This window comes from Gymnoscopelus braueri (genome assembly GCF_963280865.1).
Source record: "Gymnoscopelus braueri genome assembly, chromosome: 22".
Taxonomy (NCBI): domain Eukaryota; kingdom Metazoa; phylum Chordata; class Actinopteri; order Myctophiformes; family Myctophidae; genus Gymnoscopelus; species Gymnoscopelus braueri.
The window spans coordinates 45981957-46009332 of NC_137624.1; the positions used below are offsets into that span (position 1 = coordinate 45981957).

The window sequence follows — 27376 nt, forward strand, 5'->3', positions numbered from 1 at the left end:
TGGTTGTTTTAAATGTGCTTCATAAATAAAATGTGATTTGAGTTTGATTTGAAATAAATACATAAAAAACTCCAGCACACTGTCTGCAAATGCAAGAAAAACGTTTAATACAACAACGTCTCGTTCTGTTAAACCGTCATCTATCTTAAGGACAGATCTACAATCTACAAGCATTTTTTTTGCTACTTTTGCATGACACTCATGACAGTAGAGCATTAATTTACAAACGAAAAAGAAAGTTGAAACATGGAGATTCTGCCCGACAGTGACAATATATAACATACAGTTCAAATATACAGTTTGTCAGTCAGTCAGTGTAAAATGTGACTGAGTACAATGGTTTATGCCACAAGTGGGCATTTTTTCATTTTAGATTATTAACGTACAGAATATAAGCTTTCATATGATGCATCATTCATTGAAATTGGATATAAATATTTAAGGAAGATGTAACCATTTGAATATTGTTGAACCTTAAACCCCAAAGCAGAGAAATTGCCCTGCGAAGATCCCAGTTTTCAACACCTCTGTGGCCCAGAAATGGGTGTGACAATGGGAGGGACAACAGTTACTAAACTCCACCCCTAATCCCACCCCTAATCACTCACCCACCCCTAACCACTCCCCTACAGGAGTGACAGTAGGTTAGCTGTTAACACTAGAAACACACTTGACAAGACAGACCTGCTTTTAAATTTCTAAATGTACAGTGAAACAGTACAATTGTATGTATCTTTATGTGGCAGCTGGACATAAATCAGGACAAAATTCCCAAAGGGAAGAATAAAGTAACCTAGAACTCTGACATTTTTAAGCCAGTAGATCATCTGGGGGGGAAAAAATCATAAGAATAAAAAAGAGAGGAGAATTGAACTAGTTTGTTTTTTTTAGGTATTTTATACATAGGCTATTTGAAAATAGGTTGCTGTGACAACGGATATACACAAAAGTAGCGAGGCTAGTAGCTTAGCATTGTTAGCTCGTCGTCACAGGCGTCCTGGCTTAACTCCAACCTGGTGTTTGCACTCGCCATTTACAACCCGTACATCTACATAAACGTTCAGATTTAAAATATAAAGTGCTGACCTCACGGCCACAGATGTTACAATTCACTTCGGGTGGGTCTAAGTACCCGTATCTTCCGTATTGTTCAATAAAACGTATATTTTAATCCAATCGGCGGCCATTTTCTCATAGAGTTATGTTTCAGCGTGCAATACACCCCCCAACCGCTACGGCCGCATAGTTGAAAAAACGGACAATGGCCACCAATCGGATCAAAAAGAAGCGACAATGGGCCACATGAGCACTTTAAACCTACTGTATACATCGGCTATTTGAAAATAGCAGATCTACAAGCTCACAACGCGTCGCATCGCGTGCGACGCATTGTGAGCTTGTAGATTGTAGATGTAGCTTGCTATTTTCAAATAAAAATCTTGGGGGCTAACTTATAATAAAAATACCTGGCAACACTGGCACATCGTGTGAAGATAGGCGGTGATCAGAGAGTGAAACCGGAGAACAATGCCTAGCCATGACCAATCGAAACCACTATGCGAATCTCGGCCAAGTGTCTCTCCACTCCCCAAAATAACACACAGACTCGCTCAAAAGCAGCCTACTTTGCCATACAAATGTAACCATTTAATAATTCTAAAACGACTATCTTTTGCAATACAAACCTTCTTCAACATTCGAACTGTGTTAATATGAAAAAAAAAAAGAAAAAACACAAAAAGAAAAATCAAAATCAAAAGAAAATCAAAATTAATTTGCCATTTTCTACTGTTTCTAAAATCGCGACATGGGGAAGGTTTCACCAGTAGCAGTCACAAATATGAAAAATCTATAATACATGAAAAGTATGATGTATCTACATAAAAGCTACAATAATGATACTGTGACATTTACATGATCAAATATCCAACAGGATACAGAGTTGCTAATTTTATTGTGAAAAAACTATATATATTCTTTTCCATTTTTTCTTCATATGAAAGTAGAGAATAGTAGGATGTGGCATGCCTTGGACACCAAATAACCTGACACAGCACCATAAAAATGCATATGGTCTGTTGCAGACTACACATGACCTGGTAAATTGTGGTTGTCTGAGAAACGCATGTACATGTACGTACATGCAGTTTGTGTCAGTGTATCTTGTTCATGTTCGTGACAAATCCTGCATCATCTGGATGCAAAGGACCTTGTACCATTGGCGTACGGAGTCGTATGTCCAGAAAGGAGAAGCACCCTCATGAAATATAAAAAGACAGTAAGAAATTAGCTGGAGATGTTTTTTTGTTTTTTTTCCCCCACGATTTTGTAACCCATTTTTTCACCCAGTGCCAATTGCCTATATAATCCTGGGCGCTACTCTCCCTCCGCCAGCCTAGGGAGAGCCTAGAACTGAGCTCATGCCTCCTTCAATGCATGAGGAGCTAGCAAGCTGCTTCTTATCACCTGACAGGGGGGAGTTTCTCCGGTAGGGTACCTACCCTAGGGAACACAGGGAGAACATGCAAACTCCACACAGAAAGGCCCTTTTGCCAACCCCACCTAGGGTATGGGCCCTGATGACGCGGAGATGTTCTAATGTACTGATATTCTGTCGGCAGCCAGTGCTTGTGGAACACCCTGCATGATGCCACTGGTATGGGGATTCGTATGGGGATTTACGCTTACAGTACGTATTGTGACAATTTCCAAATGCTTCCGGTCATACAGTCTGGAGCACAGCAGCTCTGAAAATGAGGACGTTACGTCTCCTCCCCACTTCCGTTTTGTCTTTACAGCCGCGCAAATGTATCCGAATATAAATCAAAATCATCTAAGCATATACAGTATAGCTTGCTGCTTAGCAGAAATGAAAAAAAAATGTAAAGCTATTTTAAAATATTTTTTTGTGAACGGAAAAGGCAGCTTCCTGTCTCGGATATCGGGAGGTGTAGTTCCAGACTCTATATACTGTAGCATTCGGAGATTGTGGAATAGTTGTCTGGCTATACAAGACTAGTATTGTGATAACAATGCAGGCATTTTGACTAGGTAGCATGATGTGATTTTGATTATTGAAATGAAATGTACCAATAAATTGGCAGCATTTCAAGGCCTTGACTCCTTTTCGACCGGAAATTATTTGTGCGATGTTTTCTTCCGTTCTGAAAAGCACCGACAGGTGCAAAATGTCCCTCTCGTCAGAGCTGGGTCTCAAATATACATGCACTGTGTGTGGATGTATCTACATACAAGGCACAAGAATGGCACTGTGATACTGATGATCGTCTGACCCAAACGGATCCCTTCTGCTCCTGGTTCCTCTGTCATCCTGCAAAGTTAGAAATTAATCAATACGTGTCACAACCCATACACGATAATAATGTTTCCTAGCAGCACTGATCTGTTTAGAGGATGTGCAAATTGATTAATCAATTGGTGCACAGGTGATAAAAGGCCAGTGTACCTTCATGAGTATTATGAGTTCATGACAAAGAGTAAGCTTGTGCATTGTTATTGCATCACATGCCTTATATTGCATAATTCATGTTGTGTAAGAACAGATATTTTATGTCATTTGTTATAATGTGGCTGGAGGAATTCTTAAGATGTGTTTTGTTAAACCTTTCTTTATGTACAGTGAAGTCCTACTATCGTTCATATTGCCTGTCAAGTGATCGATTTGTAGCGTTCCACGTTGTTTACTGTGAAAACCATGTTTTATTTGGCCACCAGGGGTCATCCTTTTTCATTATAAATTGGTCAGTTTGTTTATGACTGGAAGTGAATGATATCATTGGATGTCAATTATAAGCTTCTGTTCAAGTGTGAAATGAAACACTGCTAATGTCTACAGCTGTCTTAAAATGAATATTCAGCCTTTATGGGGTGATTGTTATTGTAAAGATGTTTGGATTCTAATTTGTGATTGCAGTGGTATATTTTGGATTGTTATGCTAATTGTTAATATAACAGTGCCTAATTGTAGATGTATTCTATTTTGTTATTACAGAACTGCTGTAAATAATACTGTTAAGTACAGGACTAATATAGTTAAAAAAGGAAGTCACGTCTCCTCGTCCATTCTTTGCATCCTGACCGATGCACCTTTAACACCTGAAAGAACTAGTACCCCCACGTTGCCCTCATTAACAGTGTGTATATTATAGTACTACTTATTAACTCATACATAACAGTCATACAATATATATATAATACTACTTATTAACTCATACATAACAGTCATACAGTGTATATATAATACTACTTATTAACTCATACATAACAGTCATACAGTGTATATATAATACTAGTTATTAACTCATACATAACAGTCATACAGTGTATATATAATACTAGTTATTAACTCATACATAACAGTCATACAGTGTATATATAATACTAGTTATTAACTCATACATAACAGTCATATAGTGTATATATAATACTAGTTATTAACTCATACATAACAGTCATATAGTGTATATATAATACTAGTTATTAACTCATACATAACAGTCATACAGTATATATAATACTACTTATTAACTCATACATAACAGTCATACAGTGTATATATAATACTACTTACTCCTCTGCCTCCAACAGGTCTGTGGTCACATAATTACTGGGGATTAATCCCTCCTGACCTGTACTGATTAACATAGCCTTCCACCACCCATCATCTGGTCTGCATAGAGAGAGAGGGGGGGGGGGGGGGGGGGGGCACGAAGGAAGGAAGGAAGGAAAGAAAATGGGATAATGAAAAGATATATACAAAAAAATCTATAAAGCAGATTAACACACTCACGAATAAAGGCCACAGTGTATATTGTATGAATAAAATATACATTAAAAAATGACATTTATCACACACATTTAAGGACAGCACTTTACATAATAAGTAACTTCACACAAGACATGAAGCCTCAAGTTTTTAGGTCTAGTTTGTTCTAAAGGCCTATATATTTAAAACATGGAAAACTAAAGTTGAACAATGTGTCGCACTCACTTCTGTAAGATTTTGAATTTGTCTCCCTTCTTGAAACCCAGGTGTCCATCGTCCTGGGCCTCAAAGTCGTACAGAGCGATGGCATCTTCTACAGGGTGAGATGAAGGGATGCATGAAAGAGAGGATGAAGGGATGCATGAAAGAGAGGATGAGGGGATGCATGAAAGAGAGAATGAAGGATGCATGAAAGAGAGAATGAAGGGATGCATGAAAGAGAGGATGAAGGATGCATGAAAGAGAGAATGAAGGGATGCATGAAAGAGAGGATGAAGGATGCATGAAAGAGAGGATGAGGGCATGCATGAAAGAGAGGATGAAGGATGCATGAAAGAGAGGATGAAGGATGCATGAAAGAGAGAATGAAGGATGCATGAAAGAGAGGATGAGGGGATGCATGAAAGAGAGGATGAAGGATGCATGAAAGAGAGGATGAAGGGATGCATGAAAGAGAGGATGAGGGGATGCATGAAAGAGAGGATGAAGGATGCATGAAAGAGAGGATGAAGGGATGCATGAAAGAGAGGATGCATGAAAGAGAGGATGAAGGATGCATGAGAGAGAGGATGAAGGGATGCATGAAAGAGAGGATGAAGGGATGCATGAAAGAGAGGATGAATGGATGCATGCATGAAAGAGAGGATGAAGGATTACCTTATCAAATTATGCAATCAGATTTAGCAATAAGGAAATACTACATTAAATTAATCAATAGAAGAATGCAGTGTTATTCAAAGTGTTATGGATACACAGTTGGGTGGGTGTCCAGAAAAGATTCCTGCACACAGACATTAAAGTGTTACCAAGAGCATACCTAGCACTAAGGTAAAAGTGCAATATATCAGCTACCTACTTTCTTAAACAGATGAGACAAAGTCAAATGAAAATCAAATGAGCAAGAGCTAAAACAAATAAGTGTATCGAATAAACAAGATCCAATAAAACAATAAAACAAGAGTTCGTACAACTCCACCTCCCAATGTCCCCCCCCTGTATGAATGAATGAACCATTGTAAAGCGCTTTGAGTACTTAGAAAAGCGCCATAAAAATGCAATTCATTATTATTATTATTATTATTATTATTAACTAGTTAACAACAAGTAGGCAAGGTGAAGAGGAAGGATAGTGTTTCCTAAAGAGGTGGGCTTTCAGCCTGCTGTTCTGACATCAGTGGGGAGTTCATTCCACCACTGTGGGGCCAGAACAGAGAAAAGCTGTGACCGTGTAGATCGGCCAGAAGGACCCTTGAGCGACGAGGCAATCAGTCGCCCCGAGGTGGCAGACCGAAGTGGTTGGGCAGGGGTGTAGGCATCGACCATAGCCCGGAGGTAAGAAGGCGCTGTTCCTTTCACTGCCCTATAGGCTAGCACCAGGGTTTTAAACTGGATGCGAGCCGCTACGGGGAGCCAGTGTAGAGAACGGAGAAGGATAGTTGTGTGGCTGAACTTTGGGCGGTTGAACACCAGACAAGCTGCAGCTTTCTGAACAAGCTCCAGAGGTCTGATGGCAGATGCCGGAGCACCAGCAAGGAGGGAGTTGCAGTAGTCTGGGCGGGAGATGACCATCTTCATTAAGGTGTTAAACCTGGTCAGACAGCTGTTTGTGGTGCTGGGTGCACTGATGTGTGAACATCTTGTACCAACGTTACATGCCAGTTAAGTATTAAGGCAAGGGTGATTTGAGGGGCCCGTCACTCTGTTCTGCACAGTGCTGGTCATTATCACCTGCAGTGAGTGAATCTAACACAGGCTACTGAAGCTACACACAGACACTGTTGGTTTGAAAAAAAGAGTTTGGATTACTTTGTTTGAAGGGAAAGCGTTGCGATGGAGAAATCACATCCAATAATATAAAGACCTGGATGTGAATCATCCATGTTACCTCGTACTGCCCGCTGCCTCACTGAGGACATGAAGAAAGCATAAGCCTACATTTTAATCACAATTGTTTGGCTGAAGATCCATTCTACTGTATACTGTTATGGTTTAAACTGGGGAGCTGATCAGCTTCGTTCAGACCGGCTCTGACTTGCGCTGGAGTGACAACCGAATTGATATGACCTACTTTTGCGCTGCGCATTCATTATTTGGAAGCAGTTGTCTAAGATTCCAATAGTAAAAACATTTTAAATGGTTTTCATATACTCTTAATATATTTTTCAAATGAGATTTGGCCCTATAGATCGAAATGTGCTCAGTTTGGGCCATTTTCTGGGTGTTAATTTGAATTAATAAATACATTTATACTTTTTCAACTATTCGAATAAACATTTTTAGAAATGTCGTGTAAAGGTCAGTGAAATGAACCGCTGGGAACATCCCTACTTCTTGTATTGTGGTGTGTATACTGATGGCTGTAGTGTGCTCAAACCCCCCCCCCCGCCAGGTCTTTTCATAAGGAAAGGTGCGTCATGCTAGGGGCGTGGCAGACTGAGAAGCACAAATTCTTTAGACCTTGTTTGCGTGCAGGAGATTTATTTTGTCTTATTTTATTCTATTGCAAGTTTAGTTTTCTATTAATTTATGCATCTCTGTAAAAGGAAGAAAATAAATCAAGCTTTATTAGAAATCTAACCAAACCTGGAGTGGACATTCTATTCTTCAATCTGCAACAAGCGTCTATTATTTCAGTCCAAGAGTGACTCACACAAATGGAAAACACTGTCCGTTTGTCTCTGTTTCTGGTCCAACATTCTCTGCCTTTGTCCTCAGTCTGTTTCTTAATACCCGCTCTGTCCTGTCTGACCCAGTTCTCTGTCCCTTCAACCCTGTCATGTTCACACCGTTAGTTCTGTCTGCCCCATCCAGTCCTGTGTTCCTATCGTATTACATTATTTCAGTTCTGTCTGGTCCCGTCAAGTAACCCAGTCCTGTACTGTACTGTCCTGTTTTGCCCAGCCCCCCAGCCAGTCCAATGTGTATTACTGTCCAGATTCTGTCTCTCCTGTCCAGCCCAGTTTAGTGTAGACCTGTTCTGTCCAGTGGCCCAGCCCTGATCTGATCTCCTGTGGTGCCATGTAATGTGTCCTCTTCTCCAGTGCCCTTCTATCTCGTCACTTACCCTGGTCTTCCTCCTCTGTGTGTCTTGTGGGAAATCTGGGACCTGTCCTTTTTTCCTGATTGCTTTCCATCTCTGTTAATTCACCACAACCTATCCTGTGTTCATTGTCCATCATGTTCATGTGTGTCTAGTTGGTGTCATCCTGTGTACTGCACTGTTCTCTTTGTTCCTTACCAGTTTGTTTTGGCTCTATAGCCTTCTGTTGAGTATATCTTAGATTATGTTCTGCTAGTTCTTTTTTTCAATTTGTATCCCTCGATTTTGTAACCCTTTTTTGCCAATTTTCTAAGAGATCCTGGGCGCTACACTCCCCTCACCAGCCAAGGGAGGCCAGGGCCGAGCTCATGCCTCCTTCAATGCATGAGAGCCAACTAACCTTCTTGTCACCTGACAGGGGAGAGTTTCCCCGGTAGGACGTAGCGTGTGGAAGGAACACGTTATTCCAACCAGTTCCTTTCCCCTCCATCAGGCGCCCCGGCTGACCAGGGGGAGGCAGTATAGAGACCAGGATTACTACATGTTTTTGTGAGGGTATTAAGTACCCTAAGAGACTCGGGGAGAACATGCAAACTCCACACAGAAAGGCCCTTTCGCACGCCCCCCCTAGGGTATGGGCGCTGGTGACGCGGAGGAGAAGACACGCCCCCAGCGCCCACAGCGTCCCAGGCGGGAATCGAACCCAGGACGTTCTAGCTGTGAGGCGACATCGCTACCGACTGCGCCACCGTGACCCCGTTCTGCTAGTTCTTGTGGTTTTGATCTTGTGGCTGTATTTGAATTTTGGATTTTGCCGGCCCCTTAATGGAATGTATGCTGACTCAAGATAAGATGTGACAGGTTCCCTAGCTTCAGAAGTGTCAATGCAAGTGTATGTAATTTATATTAGTGAAGCCCTGCCAGCTGGGTGCATCACCTGTCTCCTCTGCGGTGGTGTCGCTGGTCTCTGTCATCTCTGGTACTGGGAGTTCCACTCCTGTCCTGCACATGCAATAATCAATGAATAAATTACACCGTAGGAGTGCATGCAATGACCAATCAAAATCTTCTAAAGTAAATATATATAGCAGATCTACAAGCTTACATGTCGCGATGCAATGCGTTGTGAGCTTGCAAATCTGAAATGCTAGGATTCAAGTGGACAATGAGATGGAAAGCCCAAAACGTGCTCAACCCACACTGTCACATACCAAAACTAGAAAAAGTGCTCCTCGGAGCACAGCTGTCTCCGCCAGGTCAGGTAGGTTATTGTGGCCTGCTGGTGGCGCTATAACAGGCCAATGTGAAAAGGGTGGCATTTCTTCTTAGGCCTTTCAATCGGACACTGCATTCATGATTTGAGGCATTTTGTTCCAAAAATGTGTTTTGCTAAGTTAGACCTGCTGGTGGCGCTATAACAGGCCAATGTGAAAAAGGGTGGCATTTCTTCCTCGGCCTAATGGGAATGTGAGCGCAAAAATTCACGGAAATCGCATGCTGTGTTCATGATTTGAGGCATTTTGTTGAAAACGAACCAATCTTGCAAACTTTGGAAGCCAATCTTAGCCAGCGATCTACATTTTTTAGGGATGGGGTCAGGGCATTCCTCACCTGGGTGGCAGTGCTGTAGAAGGAGAATTTACCCATGTTTGTGTTATAGGTGGGTGGTACCAGATCATTGTTTATGCTCCCTCTAGTATTGTGGCTGTGGGTGTCGCTAACTTTTTGGAGGTATTTAGTCAGATATGCGGGTACTCGAGTACTGTACTTAATAACAATTTTGAGGTATTTTTACTTTACTGGAGTATTTCCAATTTTCAGTACTTTTACTTTTACTTTTATCAACTACAATGATTTGAAAACCTTAATTACTAGTTACTTTGTATATTGTGATTATTATTACAAAAAAATACATACCCACTTCAGCCCTATATACATTTCGGCCATTTGAAAATAGCTGATCTACACACTTGTAGATCTGCAATTTCCAAAGGATTTGTATGTTATACATTTGAAAACTTGTGAAATGGGACACTATGCATATTGACTTTTGCTACTTTAAGTAGGGTTGTAGTACTCGAGACCGGTCTCGGTCTCGAGACCGGTCTCGAGACCGCTTTTTGATTTACTCGGTCTTGTCTCGGTCTCGCCCATAATTTGACTCGGTCTTGTCTCGGTCTCGCCCATAATTTCACTCGGTCTTGACTCGGACTCGGACTAAGGGACTCGGGACTCTGCCCCCACGAGTCCACTCGAGTCCAAGACCAAGTCACTACAATGCAATGAAATAATTTTATTATACCCATATTATGAGGAGCCTATTCACATTAACATTCTAAGAGAGCTGTCTGGCGCTTATGGACAGCTGTCCTGGAGCGCATCATCTCGTGGTTGACAGCGCAGCAGCAGCAGCAGAACACACTCTGCCATGTCCCTCTAGTTTATATTATTTTTAAATTATTGCACTAACAGCGCAAGCTTTCCAGGTGTTTATTTATTTATTTATTGTGTGTTCACTGTGTAGCCTGTGGTTGTTTTAATAAACGAGATTCTCTAAAGATGATTAGAGACGGCTTTCAGTAAGGTTTCCTTGCGCACATTATTGATTGCCAGTGGCTGACAGCGCGTGTGCGCATCTAATCACAAAACCCGAGGCTTGATCAACAGAAAAATATAGATTAATACATTTGACAAAATACAGCGAAATCCCAAAATTATTAGTAATTTTTGCTGTGCAGTACAGTCCTTGTTTAAGTTCATTGCCTTCACCTGTTGTTCTGCTGTGCGCAACAGGGCATATCTCCGCCAGGCCAGGTTTACCTACCCAGGCCATGAAATTCATAGACAGTCATCGTAGCCAATTAGAATGAAATATGCTAAAACTGACTCATGTACTGATACAGAACCGTCGCTGTTGGGTGGAAACCTTGTATGTTCCTTTTTTTTATTATTATTTAAAAACTGGTGAAAATAGCCAATCTACAAGCTTCAATTATTAATAATTAAGAAATATTATATTTTAAATAGTGCAAAATCAACTAAAGTCATTGTTAGTGCAAGTTCAATCACATTTAATTTGAATGAAAATAATTTGTGGGGAAAATACATAAAATCTGTGAATCTAATGTGATTCATATGACCCCTACTTCAGTCAGTGAAGTCCAGGGCTGAATGTGACAAATATTGAGACCAATATAACTTAGTACAAATATTGGTCATTTGCCAATATGGGTTATATTACACAGATAGTTATACTATTCTTGTACTATATTAAAATAAAATCATCCTTAACCTTCAAATTAAATTCATTATGTCCGTGGACTTTAAAAAAAATGCCCTGGCATTTGGCCTTTGTGCCCTAGAAAATGACAAAAGGCCAAGTGGCCTTGCCCCTGGCCTAAAATGATGAAATTCCAGGCCTGGTCACAATGCGTTTGTAGATCTGCTTTTTAAAAAAATATATATATAACTACTGTAGCCTGTTATTATGACGTTTACATATTTTAAAACTGAAGATGCAAACGCATATTGAATGACAGTGCGTTTAAATCGAATGTCTCACCAGTGTTTGAAACACTGATTCATTGCTGGGGTGTGAGACTTGGTTGGTCAATAACTTTACCATTCACATGTAATTCAGTCTTTAAAGTAGCACATATCGATGTGCTATGTAATGATGGCTCCTTGTCATTAAAGGGGAGTAGTTTTCATTGTTCTGTCTGTAAGGAACATTAATGTGTAATGATGATAATGGCTCATTGGTCAATTTGGTCATTGTTGTTTGGTCTAGGTTTACCATTGAGATGTAATTAATTCAGTAAAAATAACTAAATAACTGCCATTCATTAAAAGATGCAAAGAATGTTTTAAATGTCAAAATAAAAACAAAACAAAACTAGAAAAAGTGCTCCTCGGAGCACAGGTCTCCGCCAGGTCAGGTAGGTTATTGTTGCTTCCTGGTGGCACTATAACAGGCCAATGTGAAAAGGGCGGCATTTCTTCCTCTCTAGTGGGAATGTGTGTGGAAGATTTCACGGAAATCGCATGCTGCGTTCATGATTTGAGGCATTTTGTTCCAAACTGATCTATCCTGCAAACTTTGGAAGCTAATGTTAGCAAATTAGGATGCAATATGAAATATCGGACACATCCGTCTTGATCACATGACTATAGAGATACTGTGTACTGATTTGTGTGATTTTTGGATAGAATCTGAAGGAGTAATAGCAACACATTTGTTTTACAAAAGTCAGCCTCCTGGTGGCGCTCTAACAGGCAGATGTGAAAAATGCAGGGCAAGGGTTTTTCCTTGGCCTCTGGGGAGTGTGCAAAGTTTCCTGTGGCCTGTCATAGCGCCACCATGAGGCTGATTTGAACATTTTCTATAAAAAAAAAAATCTGGTCTCGGTCTCGACTCGGTCTCGCCTCCGGTCGGTCTCGGCCTCGACTCGGTCTCGCCTCCCGTCGGACTCGGTCTTGACTCGGACTCGACCCCCTCCCTGGCCTCTCGGACTCGGTCTTGACTCGGACTCGCCCCCCCTCGGACTTGGTACTGACTTGGACTCGCTTTAGGTGGTCTCGACTTTAAGTACAGTTTGATACCAATACTTTGGTACTTTTGCTCAAGTCATTTTTTAATTCCAGACTTTTACTTGTAACAGAGTATTCCTACATTGCAGTATTGATACTTAAGTAAAACATTTGAGTATTTTTTCCACCACTGATATCCATTCACTGTTAGACTATACTATATTTTGTTTACAATCTACAGTATGTACGCATTTTGGTATAAAAGCCAGCATTCTTAATCCTGTATCATACAAACCAAACCGTGTGTAAATTGGTTGAGAACTCAGTGAGTGGTGCTTTCATGTCTCAATAAGCTTGCTTTATACTTTGACACACAAAGGTAAAAAATCGTCGATCTAAAAACGCACAACAAGTCGCCTCCGCGACGATACCATTGTGCATCAAAGCAACTCAGTCAGCATAGACATAACAGGCATAGACAGTGAAGCTTAGAGAGAATGAATCATGGCCTGAAAAGATACATTCTGTTTAACTAAAGCAATGTTTGACCTACACATTCATTTAAATGACATTCACTTACATGTCATTGAGAAGAGATGGATCATTTTCCTCAAGGACTTTGTTGAAAATGTCTTTGGCTTTTGGCCCACTGGAATCCACAAGGTCATGCAGTGCCTTCATCTTATCCATAATGGTGGGTTTATACATCACAGTATCACGACCCTTACGGGTGATGGCCTCCTCATCAAGGAGTCGTTGCAGGATGACGGGTGCGACCATCCTCACTCTCCTAACCAGGGAACCCTGCTGTTGATCCACAAAGTCTCTCGCTGAAGCTAAGAGGAATGAATATTGAGTTGTGGGTGAGAAACACATTGAGACATGATTATGAACGTTCTATGGTTTAAAATGCATCACTCAGCTCAGTTCTTCATAGGATAGAGGTGTGTGTGTGTGTGTGTGTGTGTGTGTGTGTGTGTGTGTGTGTGTGTGTGTGTGTGTGTGTCCAACTTAACTTATTATTATTAGTAGTAGTAGTATCTATTCATTTGTTCATTCATTCATTCAATCATGAAGTATAGGTTGTATAAAAACAAATCAATCAATCAATCAATCAATCAATGTATCAATTAATCATTCAATCAATCTATCAATCAATCCATGGATCTTGACGCAGCACTGTATAGGCCTCACTAATTTCTGCCCAAATAGATTTGCAGCCATTTTGTATTTATTTCATGTGATAAAATGTGTAATATGGCAAATTTGAGGTTTTTTTTTGGGCTCAGTGGTAAAATCTTGGACGGAGGTCCTTCATGTAAATGCTGCTTATGGTCTAGAAGTCATGTTTGAATCCTATATGGCCGTACGTTAAGAATGGTCATACCTGGTGTCTGGTCTTTCATCCTGAGGGACTGTAGCTCTCCAGAGATGGAGTCCACCTCATCACGACCCTGAGGAGAGAGAGTTCTACTGAGTGTCTATACAATAACCTTCAGAAACACCTAAAACCCACTACAATAATACACTAGAACAATCTACAGAGTTACAATGTCAGCATTTAACAGATGTTCTTATTCAGAACAACTTACAAAGTACCAGACATGAGTAAACACCATGAACTCTAGTTGATCAAGTCAATAGAGTCCAGACTAGAAAAAGTGCTCCTCGGAGTACAGGTCTCCGCCAGGTCAGGTAGGTTATTGTGGCCTCCTGGTGGCGCTATAATAGGCCAATGTGAAAAGGGTGCCATTTCTTCCTCGGCCTAGTGGGAATGTGCGTGCATTCATGATTTTTTTTTTGTTGCAAAAATGTATATTGCTAAATTAGACCTGCTGGTGGCGCTATAAGAGGGCAATGTGAAAAGGGTGGCATTTCTTGCTCGGCCTAGTGGGAATGTGCGTGCAAATTTTCACGGAATCGCACGCTGCGTTCATGATTTGAGACATTTCTTTCAAAACGGACCAATCCTGCAAACTTTGGAAGCCAACCTTAGCCAATCAGGATGGAATATGAAATATTGGACAGATCCGACTTGATCAGATGACTATAGAGATACTGTGTACCAATTTGCGTGATGTTTGGATAGAATCTGTAGGAGTAATATCCAATGGGTTTTGCACAAATCGGCCTCCTGGTGGCGCTATAACAGGCCCATGTGAAACATGTGGGGCAGAGGTTCTGAATTGGAATCCAGGGAGTGTGTGTGCACAATTTCGCAGCAACCGGGCCAACGGTGCCGGAGATTAGCTGGTAACACACGGACAGGACGGACACACGGACGGACGGACAGGGGGTAAAACATACTCTCTCGCCATGCCTTTCGGCCTGGCGGAGACAAATATAGGATACTAGGATAGGAGGTAAACATCAAACCTAACATTGGTCTAAATAATAAAACATATAAATAACAAAGTATTATCTAAATATACATGTAAATAACATAGTATACAGCATCTGTGGAAAGAAAACAGCATGTATCTAAATATAATGCAACACAATAGACCACAAGGATCCACTGAGGAAGTTACAAGTACAGACAAAACAACATCATCATCATCATCATCATCATCATCATCATCAGGCACATTGCAGAATGAAACACCAATGTGTTTTGTATTACAATGTATTACGATTGTATTTTTAATTAATTTAATTTAATTTTCATTATTTCCTTTTCTACATTCCCTGGTATTTAAAGGTTCAATCAGTGCAGTTATAAAATGTAGAAGTATATATTCTGACCAGCAATGGAGGAGGGATGGACCTCAGAGGATGTTCCTTATGAAGTCCAGTGAACTGACAGGCAGAACACAGGTCATAGTAAGGACACACTGTACACTTCCACCTGGTGCCCATAATTCTTCTTTCCATTCCCTTACAGCCATTACACAAAACACCAGGGTGCATCATGGAAGGATTCTCTGGAATACAAAAGATAACAATGAATTAGCATAGATTTAGTAAAACAGTTTAAGTTCCCACATGGACCAGAATCCAGATAGACTGGAGCTCACTATAAACACAGTGACAGGCTGTGTCCTGATTATTACCATGAAAGGCTGTTTAAATGCCAACACAGTTTAAATGCTGTGTTGGCAACATGCTGGCTTTTTCATAACAGCAGTGATATTCACATTAGTGTGTTTCCTTTTTAAATGAATTAACACGTTTGATGAGTTGCTACAACAACAGCAACAGCATTATATGTCTGATCACTACTAATCCATGCTGGAACCACTACTTTAATCTGATCCACTCTGTTGATTTATTTCACAGGGAAACCAAAGTGTTCTCAAACATGAGACCTTAAAGGTGTAACTTCTCCCAAAACTGACTTTTACTTTCCTATCAATGACTCACACAGTGAATAATTGACTACATGCAGCATTTGCAAAAACAAGAGAAGAAATGAGAAAAAACTAAAAATAATAATAACCTAATCTGTTATTAAACTCTCAGAGTATAATCCTGAGTGAGTTAAATTATTTCAAAAACACCTGAATGTTTTACTTTTTCGTCTCTTGTTTTTCTATTCTTCATTCAGTGTGAAGGAAAGTGACAAAAACAACAACTTTCCATTAATTCAAAGCTTCACTGGGTGAGTAAGTAATAGAAACAAGTAATTTTGTGGTGTAATACTCCTTTAAGCCTGATTTATAGTTCAATGCTGCAATAAGTCTGGATTAAAAATGTACTTGAGTTAAGTACAATAGTGTTGGTATAAAAATGTACCTAAAGTACCAAAAGTAAAGGTACTCATAATGCAGAATGTCCCATTTCAAGTTTTCAAATGTATACATTGTATACAAATCTTTTGTAAATAGCAGATCTACAAGCTCACAATGTGTCTCATCACGAAGCATTGTGAGGTTGTAGATCTGCTATTTTCAAATGGCCGAATGTTCCAGGTATTATATCTCCATGGGTCTCCAGAGTGACTGTCTTCATTACATGAACATAAAGGATGTTTTATTTCTGTGTAAAAAGCTAAACTTTGAGCACAACTTCCTCATGTCAATGTTATTAATTTATAAAGTAAGTTTATTGTCAGTTATTATGGGGAAGATAACATTTGAATATGACAAATATATTACACTACATTCCATAATTCAATTAAACTGAATAACTAGTATTTACCTTGCAGGTAAATGTCTTGCTGCCAGACCAGGTTGTTCTCAGGTCCCAGTAATGTCAATGTGACACATTCTGCATCGAGATCCAACTCCACCTCAAATGCTGGATGGTAATTTGGGCCGTAGTTCAGATGATAAGTCACAGCCTGAACACAGAGATAGAGAGAGATCTGTACATATAGTGTTTTATATTGTGATGATACTGAATGTTCGGTGCTATTTTATATGTGATGAATTGAATACCTAGGACCCCAATGGAAACAAGACCGCAGGGACTTTTTTGGTGTTATCCTTTTAGACAAAGTGTTTGACTGTACTTCTGCTGTTTTTACATTACTGTCTAATCAAATATTCAATCAAATCAATCAATCAATCAATCAATCAGTCAATCAAATGACTATTACTATTGTATCGTGTTACTTTAACAGTGAAAGTACTTGTTTTAGCTGTAGTAATAGTGCTAGAACTGATAGTAGTAGTAGTAGTAGTAGTAGTAGTAGTAGTAGTAGTAGTAGCACTTGCAGTTGTAGTGTATTTTCCTGATTCAAATGACTTTACCATAACCTGAGGTTGTAGTTTTAATGTGTGATACCTGGGGTTGGACTTCAGATGAAGTACACTGCAGACTGTAGACTTGATTTGGGGTGAGATCACAGAAGGGAGAGATCTTGATGTGTTCATCCTCCTCATGTTGTACTTTCACCTACAATGACACCAACACAGTTTGACCAGATGGTTCAATCATAATGTGGTATTTGGGCAGATATGTCAGGCTCTGTACACAGGCTACTATCTGTTAAGCTACTGTCAAAACCAGAGTGTTTTGACAGTATTATAGACTATTATTATCTATTATAGACTTTGGCCTTGTATTTGTCTGTCACATCATTATCCTCATAGCATAATTGCCTAAGTCATATTTTGATAAGAAATGAAAAATGTACGTAGGCTAAAACAACATTATTGCCTTAACTGCCTTGATTTATATCTGCCTAACTCTACTCTCCTAACACTGCTGCAGTGGTGTAAAAACTAAAAAGTACTACGTTTTTTTACTTAAGTAAAAGTATCAATACTGCAATGTTGAAGTACTCTGTTACAAGTAAAAGTCTGGAATTAAAAACGTACTTGAGTAAAGGTACAAAAGTATTGGTATCATAATGTACTTAAAGTACCAAAAGTAGAAAGTTTTCAAATGTATACAATATATAAAGAATCCTTTGAAAATAGCAGATCTACAAGCTCACAATGCGTCGCATTGCAACGCATTGTGAGCTTGTAGATCTGCTATTTTCAAATGGCCGAAATGTAGATAGGGCTGAAGTGGTTAATGTGTGTTTTGTAATGATAATCAAAATCTACAAAGTAACTAGTAATTAAAGGTTTCAAATAATTGTAGTGCCTCTGAGATGTAGAAGAAAAGGACTGAACATTTGAAATACTCAAGTAAGGTAAAAAAAATACCTTAAAATTGTACTTAAGTACAGTACTTGAGTAAATGCACTTAGTTATTTTACACCACTGCACTGCTGATTCATCCTGCCTTATTGCCTATGTTGTCATCAGAATGCTTGTTACATTCAAAATAATTTCTGCACTGCTTCAAATGACGTTGACAAATCACGTTCTGCCTAAGTCATTTTGGAATGTAACAAGCATTCTGATAGGCTGAGGACATTGGCCAGGGTTAAGCAACCTTACACATGTGGGACAACATTGGCTCAGGAGAGGGTGATCACTCTGGTGTGAGAGAGAGGTTTTTTATTTTCAAATTAAATATTCAAAAAAGTTTAGTCAGTTAAATGAAGTCCCCTCACATCTATACAAATTACATCCTGCACATAATTCTATATTCATTCAAATATTTCTAAAGATGAGGAATTAAAAACAAAAGGTTGTTATGTAGGCCTATAGCCTATGGACAATCAAAATCAGTTGGAAATATTTTATTTTGATGTGGTGTCATAATTAAACTTAACGTTGCTATGGCACACTGACTAGCAAGAAAATGAAAACATGGAACTTAATGTCAAAAAGGTTGCCGACCCCTGACATAGGCAATAAAGCACAATGAAGCAGCAATGTTAGGAGAGTAGAGTTAGGCAGAAATGTCAATTTGGCCACAGTCAAAAAAGTACGTAGGCAATTATGCTATGAGGCTAACGACATACGTATGCCCACAGCTACAGAACTGCTGGTTGTCTTTTTTTTTTTTAAATCTATTTAATAGTTTAGTATAATGAGTGTAAAGTGATGCAGATGTTAGCTACTTAACATGTTTTACCTCTTTGACAGGAACATTGCTGGGCAGCAGAAATACACTCAGAGTGTGTGTTTGTCTCGGTGGTTGAAGGAACAGCAGAACTCGACCACATGTTGGTTTAAAGTTGTTGTGATTCCTCCACATCAGCCCATAGAGAGATGAATGGCTCACATTTACAACCACATGAGTCTGGGTCACTTCCTGTGGTTCTAAGAGCTTCAGCCCTTCCTCTGTGATGTGGGCCACACACAGATCAGCTCCTGTGACAAGATTTAGAAACAGTTTAGATTCCATTTGATGTAAACAAAACCTCAAAAGAAAGACATGAATAAAATACTTAAAATCTATATACTTAGTTCCCAAGGGCTCTATACTTGGTCTGCTCCCTTTTTCCCCTCTACACCATTAGTCGATCTACAAGCTCACAAGGTGTTGTGTTGCGATGCCAAGTAAGTTTGTAGATTGCCTAATGTCCACCCTGATGTTATTAAACCCTAGCTTTTTTTTTTTTAGAGGCATGTTTAATGAAAAGGGTGCCATTTCTTCTTAGGCCTTTCAATCGGACACTGCATTCATGATTTGAGGCATTTTGTTCTGCTAAATTAGACCTGCTGGTGGCGCTATAACAGGCCAATGTGAAAAGGGTGGCATTTCTTCCTCGGCCTAGTGGGAAGGTGCGCACAAAATTTCACGGAAATCGCATGCTGCGTTCATGATTTGAGGCATTTTGTTCAAAACTAACCAATCCTGGAAACTTTGGAAGTCAATCTTAGCCAATCAGGATGGAATATGGAAAATATGACAGATCCGTGTTGATCACATGACTATAGAGATACCGATTTGCAAGAGGTTTGGACAAAATCTGTAGGAGGGATATCCAAAAATGTGTTTTACACAAGTCGACCTCCTGGTGGCGCTATAACAGGCCAATCTGAAAAATGTGTCCAGGGAGTGTGTGTACACAGTTTCACAGCGGCTGGGCAAACGGTGCCGGAGATTAGCTGTTCACAGACAGACACACGGATGGACAGGCTGCAAAACATGCTTTCGGCCCAGAAACTTCAAAATGATTGGATGAATAACTTTACTTTCTACAGTGCCTTTATTCAAAGTGCTTTACAATGTGCATTACAGTCAGTCATTCACACACTGATGGTGGAAGCAACCATGCAAAGTATAACACCCGGAATTCAAACCTGGGTCTCCCGCACGGTAAGGAAAACTAAAGCCAGACATCTAACCCACTTGCCTAAAGGAGAATCCCCCTTGGTCAGGGGAGATATTAGGCGTGTGGTCTTCAGTCAGAGACTCTAAGAAACTCTGCTACACAAGGCACCAACCTGCTCATGAGGAGCAGTTAGGGGTTCAGTGTGTTGCTCAAGGACACGTTGACTGACTCACCAGGTGTGATGTCACAGTGTGACAGGTGTAGCTGGCAGAATGACTCCTGAGGACACTGGATGTTAAACAGAGGACCTGCAGGAGTCCCTCCTGTTGACTGAAGCCATCTTTCATCCCACTGAACAGTCCTGTAGAGGACTTCTCCTTCCCCTGACGTTACAAACACCAACCCTGTCTCACTGCACTGGAACAGCCACGCCCCGGGGAACTTGTACCTGTTACACAAAACAAACATTATGAGTCTCAAAATGTTACCACATTTTGCATCAAATTAATTTACAATCCCAGTGGTTGGTTGAATAGAAACAACTTGTTGGAAACAGGGAGAATCAGCTGTAGTGAGTGATCAGCTGATGTTCTATGTCTATATAGGAAGGTACCAATGAAACTGTTTAGGATGAATTACCTGTATTCATTGGTTGTCTGTTCTGTGGTCACAGTCGGTGAAAAACTGTTCCAGAGGTTGAGAGACACGAGAGACATGGTAAGAGATCAAATACAATAAATAAAACAGTGTGCGTGCGTGCGTGCGTGCGTGCGTGCGCGCGCGCGCGCGAGAGAGAGAGAGAATGATAATTATTGGAGATAATATTGTTAGCTCCTTTATTAACCACTTAAGCCATATACTTCTTTGTACAACAAATAGTGAAAGATGTGTTGTGAGCTTGTAGATCTTCTATGTTAACTGTTCTTGCGATTATCAGTTTCCCAGAGCCTCCCTTGATTTATTTTAAAAGAGCTCCTAACCCTCATTGAGGGACAAACTAGTACATAACTACCTCCTTCTAGAAAGGAATCTTGGCTTAAGAGGCCCATTGTATCATTTAAAGGTGAGTGATTGTATTAACTATAATAACACCTTTGTCATATACAGATGGATTAACCTGCACTTGTCCTGTGCTATGGGAGAGTCCTATGGGAGAACAAAACGCCTTGCAGAGCACAGATATACTATCTGTACCAACAACCTAGATTACCCTTTAGCCAGGCACTTTAAGGGTGTTCACAATAGTAATCACACTCTTTTAGGCATTATAGGCATTGATCACATCAAACCTTTAACCAGAGGTGGAGATCGGCTTAGGAAATTAAATCAACAGGAAATGTATTGGATCCACTCCCTGGACATATTCAGTCCTCCAGGTCTACATTTTTGGTAAATTTCTGTATGTTTTTTTCCCAGTTCTTTTTTTTTACCTTTATACCATATTCTTTTACATTTTGTTTCTTTTTATGCTATTATGCTTTATATTTGTACGCATTTTTCTTTCTCTTCATAATATAGCCAGACACTTCCTTAACATGTTAATTGATTTATTGTTCCTGCGTCGTTCCTGTGTTATTCTCATGTCCCTATTAGTGTGGTGCTCAGGCACACATGTGTTTAGTTCTATCAGTGTGGTGCTCAGACACACACGTGTGTAGTTCTATCAGTGTGGTGCTCAGACACACATGTGTGTAGTTCTATCAGTGTGGTGCTCAGACACACATGTGTGTAGTTCTATTAGTGTGGTGCTCAGGCACACATGTGTTTAGTTCTATCAGTGTGGTGCTCAGACACACACGTGTGTAGTTCTATTAGTGTGGTGCTCAGGCACACATGTGTGTAGTTCTATCAGTGTGGTGCTCAGACACACATGTGTGTAGTTCTATCAGTGTGGTGCTCAGACACACATGTGTGTAGTTCTATCAGTGTGGTGCTCAGGCACACATGTGTGTAGTTCTATCAGTGTGGTGCTCAGGCACACATGTGTGTAGTTCTATCAGTGTGGTGCTCAGGCACACATGTGTTTAGTTCTATCAGTGTGGTGCTCAGACACACATGTGTAGTTCTATCAGTGTGGTGCTCAGACACACATGTGTGTAGTTCTATCAGTGTGGTGCTCAGACACACATGTGTGTAGTTCTATTAGTGTGGTGCTCAGACACACATGTGTGTAGTTCTATCAGTGTGGTGCTCAGGCACACACGTGTGTAGTTCTATTAGTGTGGTGCTCAGACACACATGTGTGTAGTTCTATTAGTGTGGTGCTCAGGCACACACGTGTGTAGTTCTATCAGTGTGGTGCTCAGACACACACGTGTGTAGTTCTATTAGTGTGGTGCTCAGACACACACATGTGTAGTTCTATCAGTGTGGCACTCAGACACACACATGTGTAGTTCTATTAGTGTGGTGCTCAGACACACACATGTGTAGTTCTATCAGTGTGGTGCTCAGACACATATGTGTGTAGTTATATCAGTGTGGTGCTCAGGCACACTCATGTGTAGTTCTATCAGTGTGGTGCTCAGACACACACATGTGTAGTTCTATCAGTGTGGTGCTCAGACACACACGTGTGTAGTTCTATTAGTGTGGTGCTCAGACACACACGTGTGTACTTCTACACACGTGTGTAGTGTGGTGCTCAGACACACATGTGTGTAGTTCTATTAGTGTGGTGCTCAGGCACACATGTGTGTAGTTCTATTAGTGTGGTGCTCAGACACACACGTGTGTAGTTCTATCAGTGTGGTGCTCAGGCACAAACGTGTGTAGTTCTATTAGTGTGGTGCTCAGACACACATGTGTGTAGTTCTATTAGTGTGTCTACAACTTTGTAGACATGATTAAAGTACCTTGATTCTACGCCCTCTCCTCCATTATTTTTTGAGTGCTCAGATCTTTTCCTCTATTTCATAAATACACAGTATTTGTATTTATCCAGTGCTTCAGGTGAAAGTTATGTTATTGATGTATTCATTAACTCATACATTTTTAACACACCAACGTTTAAACTTTTGAGGTCTAGTCATGGCAGTCATCCACATTGAGAGTTCAAAGGTCATACAGTGTAAGTCATAAAAGCTGTATGTGTGACAGTGGTGGAAATTAACTAAGTACATATACTCAAGTACTGTACTTAAGTACAATTTTATGTTATACTTCTACTCCACTACATCTCCGAAGCTCCACTACAATTATTTGAACACTTTAGTTGCAAGTAACCTTTAGATTACAAATACAAAACATACATTAACCAATTACGACATATTTTTTACTAAGAATAGCAGATCTACAAGCTCACCACGCATCACGATGTGACGCGTTGTGAGCTTGTAAATCGGCTATTTAAAAAAAAAGTTTGACGAAGTTTGAAACATTTTAGTACTTTTGCTTTGATACTTTAAGTATATTTTGATGCCAATACTTTTGTACTTTAATTAACAAGTAACATTGTGAATACAGGATTTTTATTTAACAGAGTATTTCTAGTGGTATTGCTACTTTTACTTTCATAAAACTGCTACTTTTACATAAAACATCAGAGCACTTTTCCCACCATGATGTGGAATCCTTTCAAAATCTTTTGAAAGTCCTTTGAAAATCGGCTATTTTCAATTAGCCAATGAATATATAGGGCTGAAGTGGTTAATGCATGTTTTGTAATAATAATCAAAATCTGCAAAGTAACTAGAAACTAAAGTTTTCAAATAAGTGTAGTGGAGTAAAAGTACAATATAGGCTTTAGTATGCTACTGAGATGTAGTGGAGTAGAAGTAAAAGTATTGAAAAATGGGGGGGGGGGGATCTCAAAATGTTACAGTACTTGAGTAAATGTACTTAGTTAGAGTATTTCTACATAGTGGTATTGCTACTTTTACTTATGTAAACAGATTACTTTTCCCACCATGATGTGTGACAGTCCCTCATCTTTACATTGTGTCACTGAGCTCTTCAAAGGAGAATTAGTGTCTAAATAACATCATGTTCTGCCTCATCACTGCCATGCAAACCAAACATTGTCTGAATCATAAGACCTTGTTTATCTCTATAGGAACGTTGCTGTGGGATTCACAGTCTACTGCCTGCAGAGTAACAAGGAAACTCATTCCATTAAACTACATGTTAAACTTCATAAATACTATGAAAAATACAAGAAACATGAATGAGTTGAAGATCCTCAGAAAAGACATGTCAGTCTCTCTTTAACCACATGAACCCTAGTGTCTCTATTCTGTCATAATAGATACAAATATAGTAAACATTCAGTTTTAACCCATTAAGACCTGAGGCCCATTCTATAAATGCCTTCTAAACCACTAGTTCTCACACTTACAAGATTTGTTTTTAAATCCCCCAAAATAGCAGATATACAAGCTCACAGCGCGGCATGAAGTGACGCGCTGTGAGCTTGTATATCTGCTATCTTTGAATAGTCAATGCAAAAAATCTAAAATAACACGGATGCTTTCCCATTTTTAATGGGTTAAAATAGCTGATCTACAAACTCACAATGTGACACGTTGTGTGTGCTTTAATGTGTGTGTGTGTGTGTGTGTGTGTGTGTGTGTGTGTGTGTGTGTGTGTGTGTGTGTGTGTGTGTGTGTGTGTGCTTTAATGTGCACGAGTGTGTGCTCGCGTGCGTGCGTGCGTGCGTGCGTGCGTGCGTGCATGCGTGCGCGCTTTAATGTGCACGAGTGTGTGCTCGCGTGCGCGCGTGCGTGCGTGCGTGTGTGTGTGTGTGTTCCTCCATTCTACTTACTTCATCTGACACAGAGACACTGAGGAGGAGGAGGAGGAGGAGGAGTCATAAACCCAGAAACCAGGATAGAGAGCTTCAGTGAATGTGGACTGGAAAGTGTAGATGTGTGTAAATGAGTCAGAGGACACTCTGTAAAAACACAGAGTCCCAGCAGAACAGTCCAGATACACTGATACTCTGTTGGAGCCAGAGGGACGGACAGGGAGGTAAGTGAACTTCTTATCGTGTTTGACAATGTATAGGTCACTCTGTTCCAGACAGGACAGTCTCCAGGACATGTCATTCTGTCCAAGCAGACAGTCATCACCACGTCCTCTCCTGCTGATTCTTCTGTAAGTCACTCCTATCACCACACCTCCTCTCCACTCTACCTCCCAGTAACACCGTCCAGTCAGACCTTCTGTACACAGAACCTGTGGGTAGGAATCAAACCTGTCAGGATGATCAGGATAGAACTGTTCCTCATCCATCCGTGTCACCTTTCTGTTGTTCTCAGACAGAGAGAGTTCTCTGTGTGCTGTGTTTGTGTCCAGTGTGAGATGATGGAAATCTGATAAAAACAACAACAACAACATAGTAAACATTAAAAACATCATCCGCTGAGAGAGAGAGAGAGAGAGAGAGAGAGAGAGAGAGAGAGAGAGAGAGAGAGAGAGAGAGAGAGAGAGAGAGAGAGAGAGAGTGTGCTTTAATGTGCACGAGTGTGCGTGTACAGAGAATTGAGGAGGGGGGAGGAGGAGGACATGTAAACAATCAGATTACTTTTCCCACCATGAAGTGTGACAGTCCCTCATCTTTACATTGTGTCACTGAGCTCTTCAATGTCTAAATAACATCATGTTCTGCCTCCTCACTGCCATGCAAACCAAACATTGTCTGAATCATTGGACCTTGTTTATCTCTATTCTGGACATAATAGATACAAATATAGAAAACATTCAGTTTTAACCCATTAAGACCTGAGGCTTCTACAAATGCCTTCTAAACCAAGATTTTTTTAAGAATCCCCAAAAATAGCAGATATACAAGCTCACACTGAGCTTGTATATCTGCTATCTTTGAATAGTCAACACAAAAATCTAAAATGACACGGATGCTTTCCCATTTTTAATGGGTTAAAATAGCTGATCTACAAACTCACAATGTGACACGTTGTGTGTGCTTCAGGGCGGATTCAGACTGGGTCCGATTGAATCGAACCGTTCCCGAGTACGCTTGGCTTCTCCCAGCTGGCCAGCATTCACATTGGCCAAAATTCTGTCGTACTCGAGTACATTTCATTTAGCAGTAATGGTAAATATGTGCCTCATGGGGGCGCTGTTGACTATGGGGCTTTGGGAGATGCAATGTCATTCACAGAAGAAGAGTCACTTGTCAGAGTGCAGAGTGAATAATAAAGTTTGACTGTGTTCCTGACGTTGTCTTGAGTTATAATAATAATTTAAAAACAATACACAACCAAAGCAGTGTGTGCGTTGGTCTTTGAAACCTCAAAATGTAACGTCGTCTCTCTCGCGTCTCTGTTATTATCAATATGATCGTGACGTCACTGATGCATCCTTGGTATTTTAGCAGTGACGTCACGGGCTAATCCTTGGTATATAATTTATCCTTAAATACACGTTCACTACACATGTGTTTTTTGTTTATGTTCTTCCACGGCTCACGCTACTCAAACACTAGCGGGATTATTATTTATTGTCAACATTCAAGTAGAACTATGAGAAGGTATAACCCAGCTAAAATAATGTGTAGTTATAAAAAATATATAAAGGATATATGATTAGCAGTCCACTTCCTTCTCTTGGTACGGATGGATTCATACTGCAACGTTCCGTTCCTGAGTCCGCAGCAATCGGACCCGAGACTACCTCCCCAGGTGGATAGACCATGGTGGATAGACCATAGTCTATGGTCCCGGGTAAAAGTATCAATGAAAATCTACAAGCGCACAACGTGTCGCAAAGCGGGTGAGATTGTAGATCGGATAATTTAAATTAGCCAAAGAATATAGGGAAGTAACTAGAAACTAAAGTTTTCAAATAATTGTAGTGGAGTAAAAGTACAATATAGGCTACAATATGCTACTAAGATAAAGTAAAAAAAAAATGATATTTCAAAATTGTACAGTAGGCTACTTAGGTAAATGTACATAGTTACTTTCCACCGCTGTGTGTGTGTGTGTGTGTGTGTGTGTGTGTGTGTGTGTGTGTGTGTGTGTGTGTGTGTGTGTGTGTGTGTGTGTGTGTGGGGGGGGGGGCACGTGCACATATAGACATCAAAGGGGGCTCAAGCCCCTGCCCTTTTAACCGTCTGTAAAAAGTATCCTCTCAGCATTTATTATGGTAAAAGAAACACAAATGCCTCCTTTCCATGAAGAACCCAAAGGTTATCATTCAAGAATTGCCTTTTCCGAACTTTCATGAACATTTTATGTTGAAAGAATTGCCCTCTGTGTATAAATCCATGCCG

The 27376-nt window shown here is 40.2% G+C and overlaps 2 protein-coding genes across 2 annotated transcripts in view; both read right to left on the minus strand.

Annotated features, from left to right (window-relative positions):
* LOC308078728 (NACHT, LRR and PYD domains-containing protein 1b allele 1-like) overlaps positions 1-27376 on the minus strand; it is a 496405-nt gene that overhangs the window by 227185 nt on the left and 241844 nt on the right. The window contains exons 19-24 of the mRNA XM_080420037.1: positions 15321-15423; positions 13963-14029; positions 13156-13411; positions 8983-9047; positions 5012-5099; positions 4592-4690 (exon numbers count right to left, since the gene is read on the minus strand). Coding sequence (XP_080276163.1) covers positions 4592-4690; positions 5012-5099; positions 8983-9047; positions 13156-13411; positions 13963-14029; positions 15321-15423 — 678 coding nt within the window. The remainder of the gene's footprint in view (positions 1-4591; positions 4691-5011; positions 5100-8982; positions 9048-13155; positions 13412-13962; positions 14030-15320; positions 15424-27376) is intronic.
* Positions 15549-27376, minus strand: part of LOC308078259 (NACHT, LRR and PYD domains-containing protein 1-like) — a gene marked incomplete at its 3' end in the record, with an annotated part of 58272 nt that continues 46444 nt past the window's right edge. The window contains exons 11-17 of the mRNA XM_080419380.1: positions 24905-25454; positions 20782-20826; positions 20376-20590; positions 19146-19234; positions 17304-17414; positions 16716-16857; positions 15549-15637 (exon numbers count right to left, since the gene is read on the minus strand). Of these exons, the coding sequence (XP_080275506.1) occupies positions 15549-15637; positions 16716-16857; positions 17304-17414; positions 19146-19234; positions 20376-20590; positions 20782-20826; positions 24905-25454 (1241 nt within the window). The remainder of the gene's footprint in view (positions 15638-16715; positions 16858-17303; positions 17415-19145; positions 19235-20375; positions 20591-20781; positions 20827-24904; positions 25455-27376) is intronic.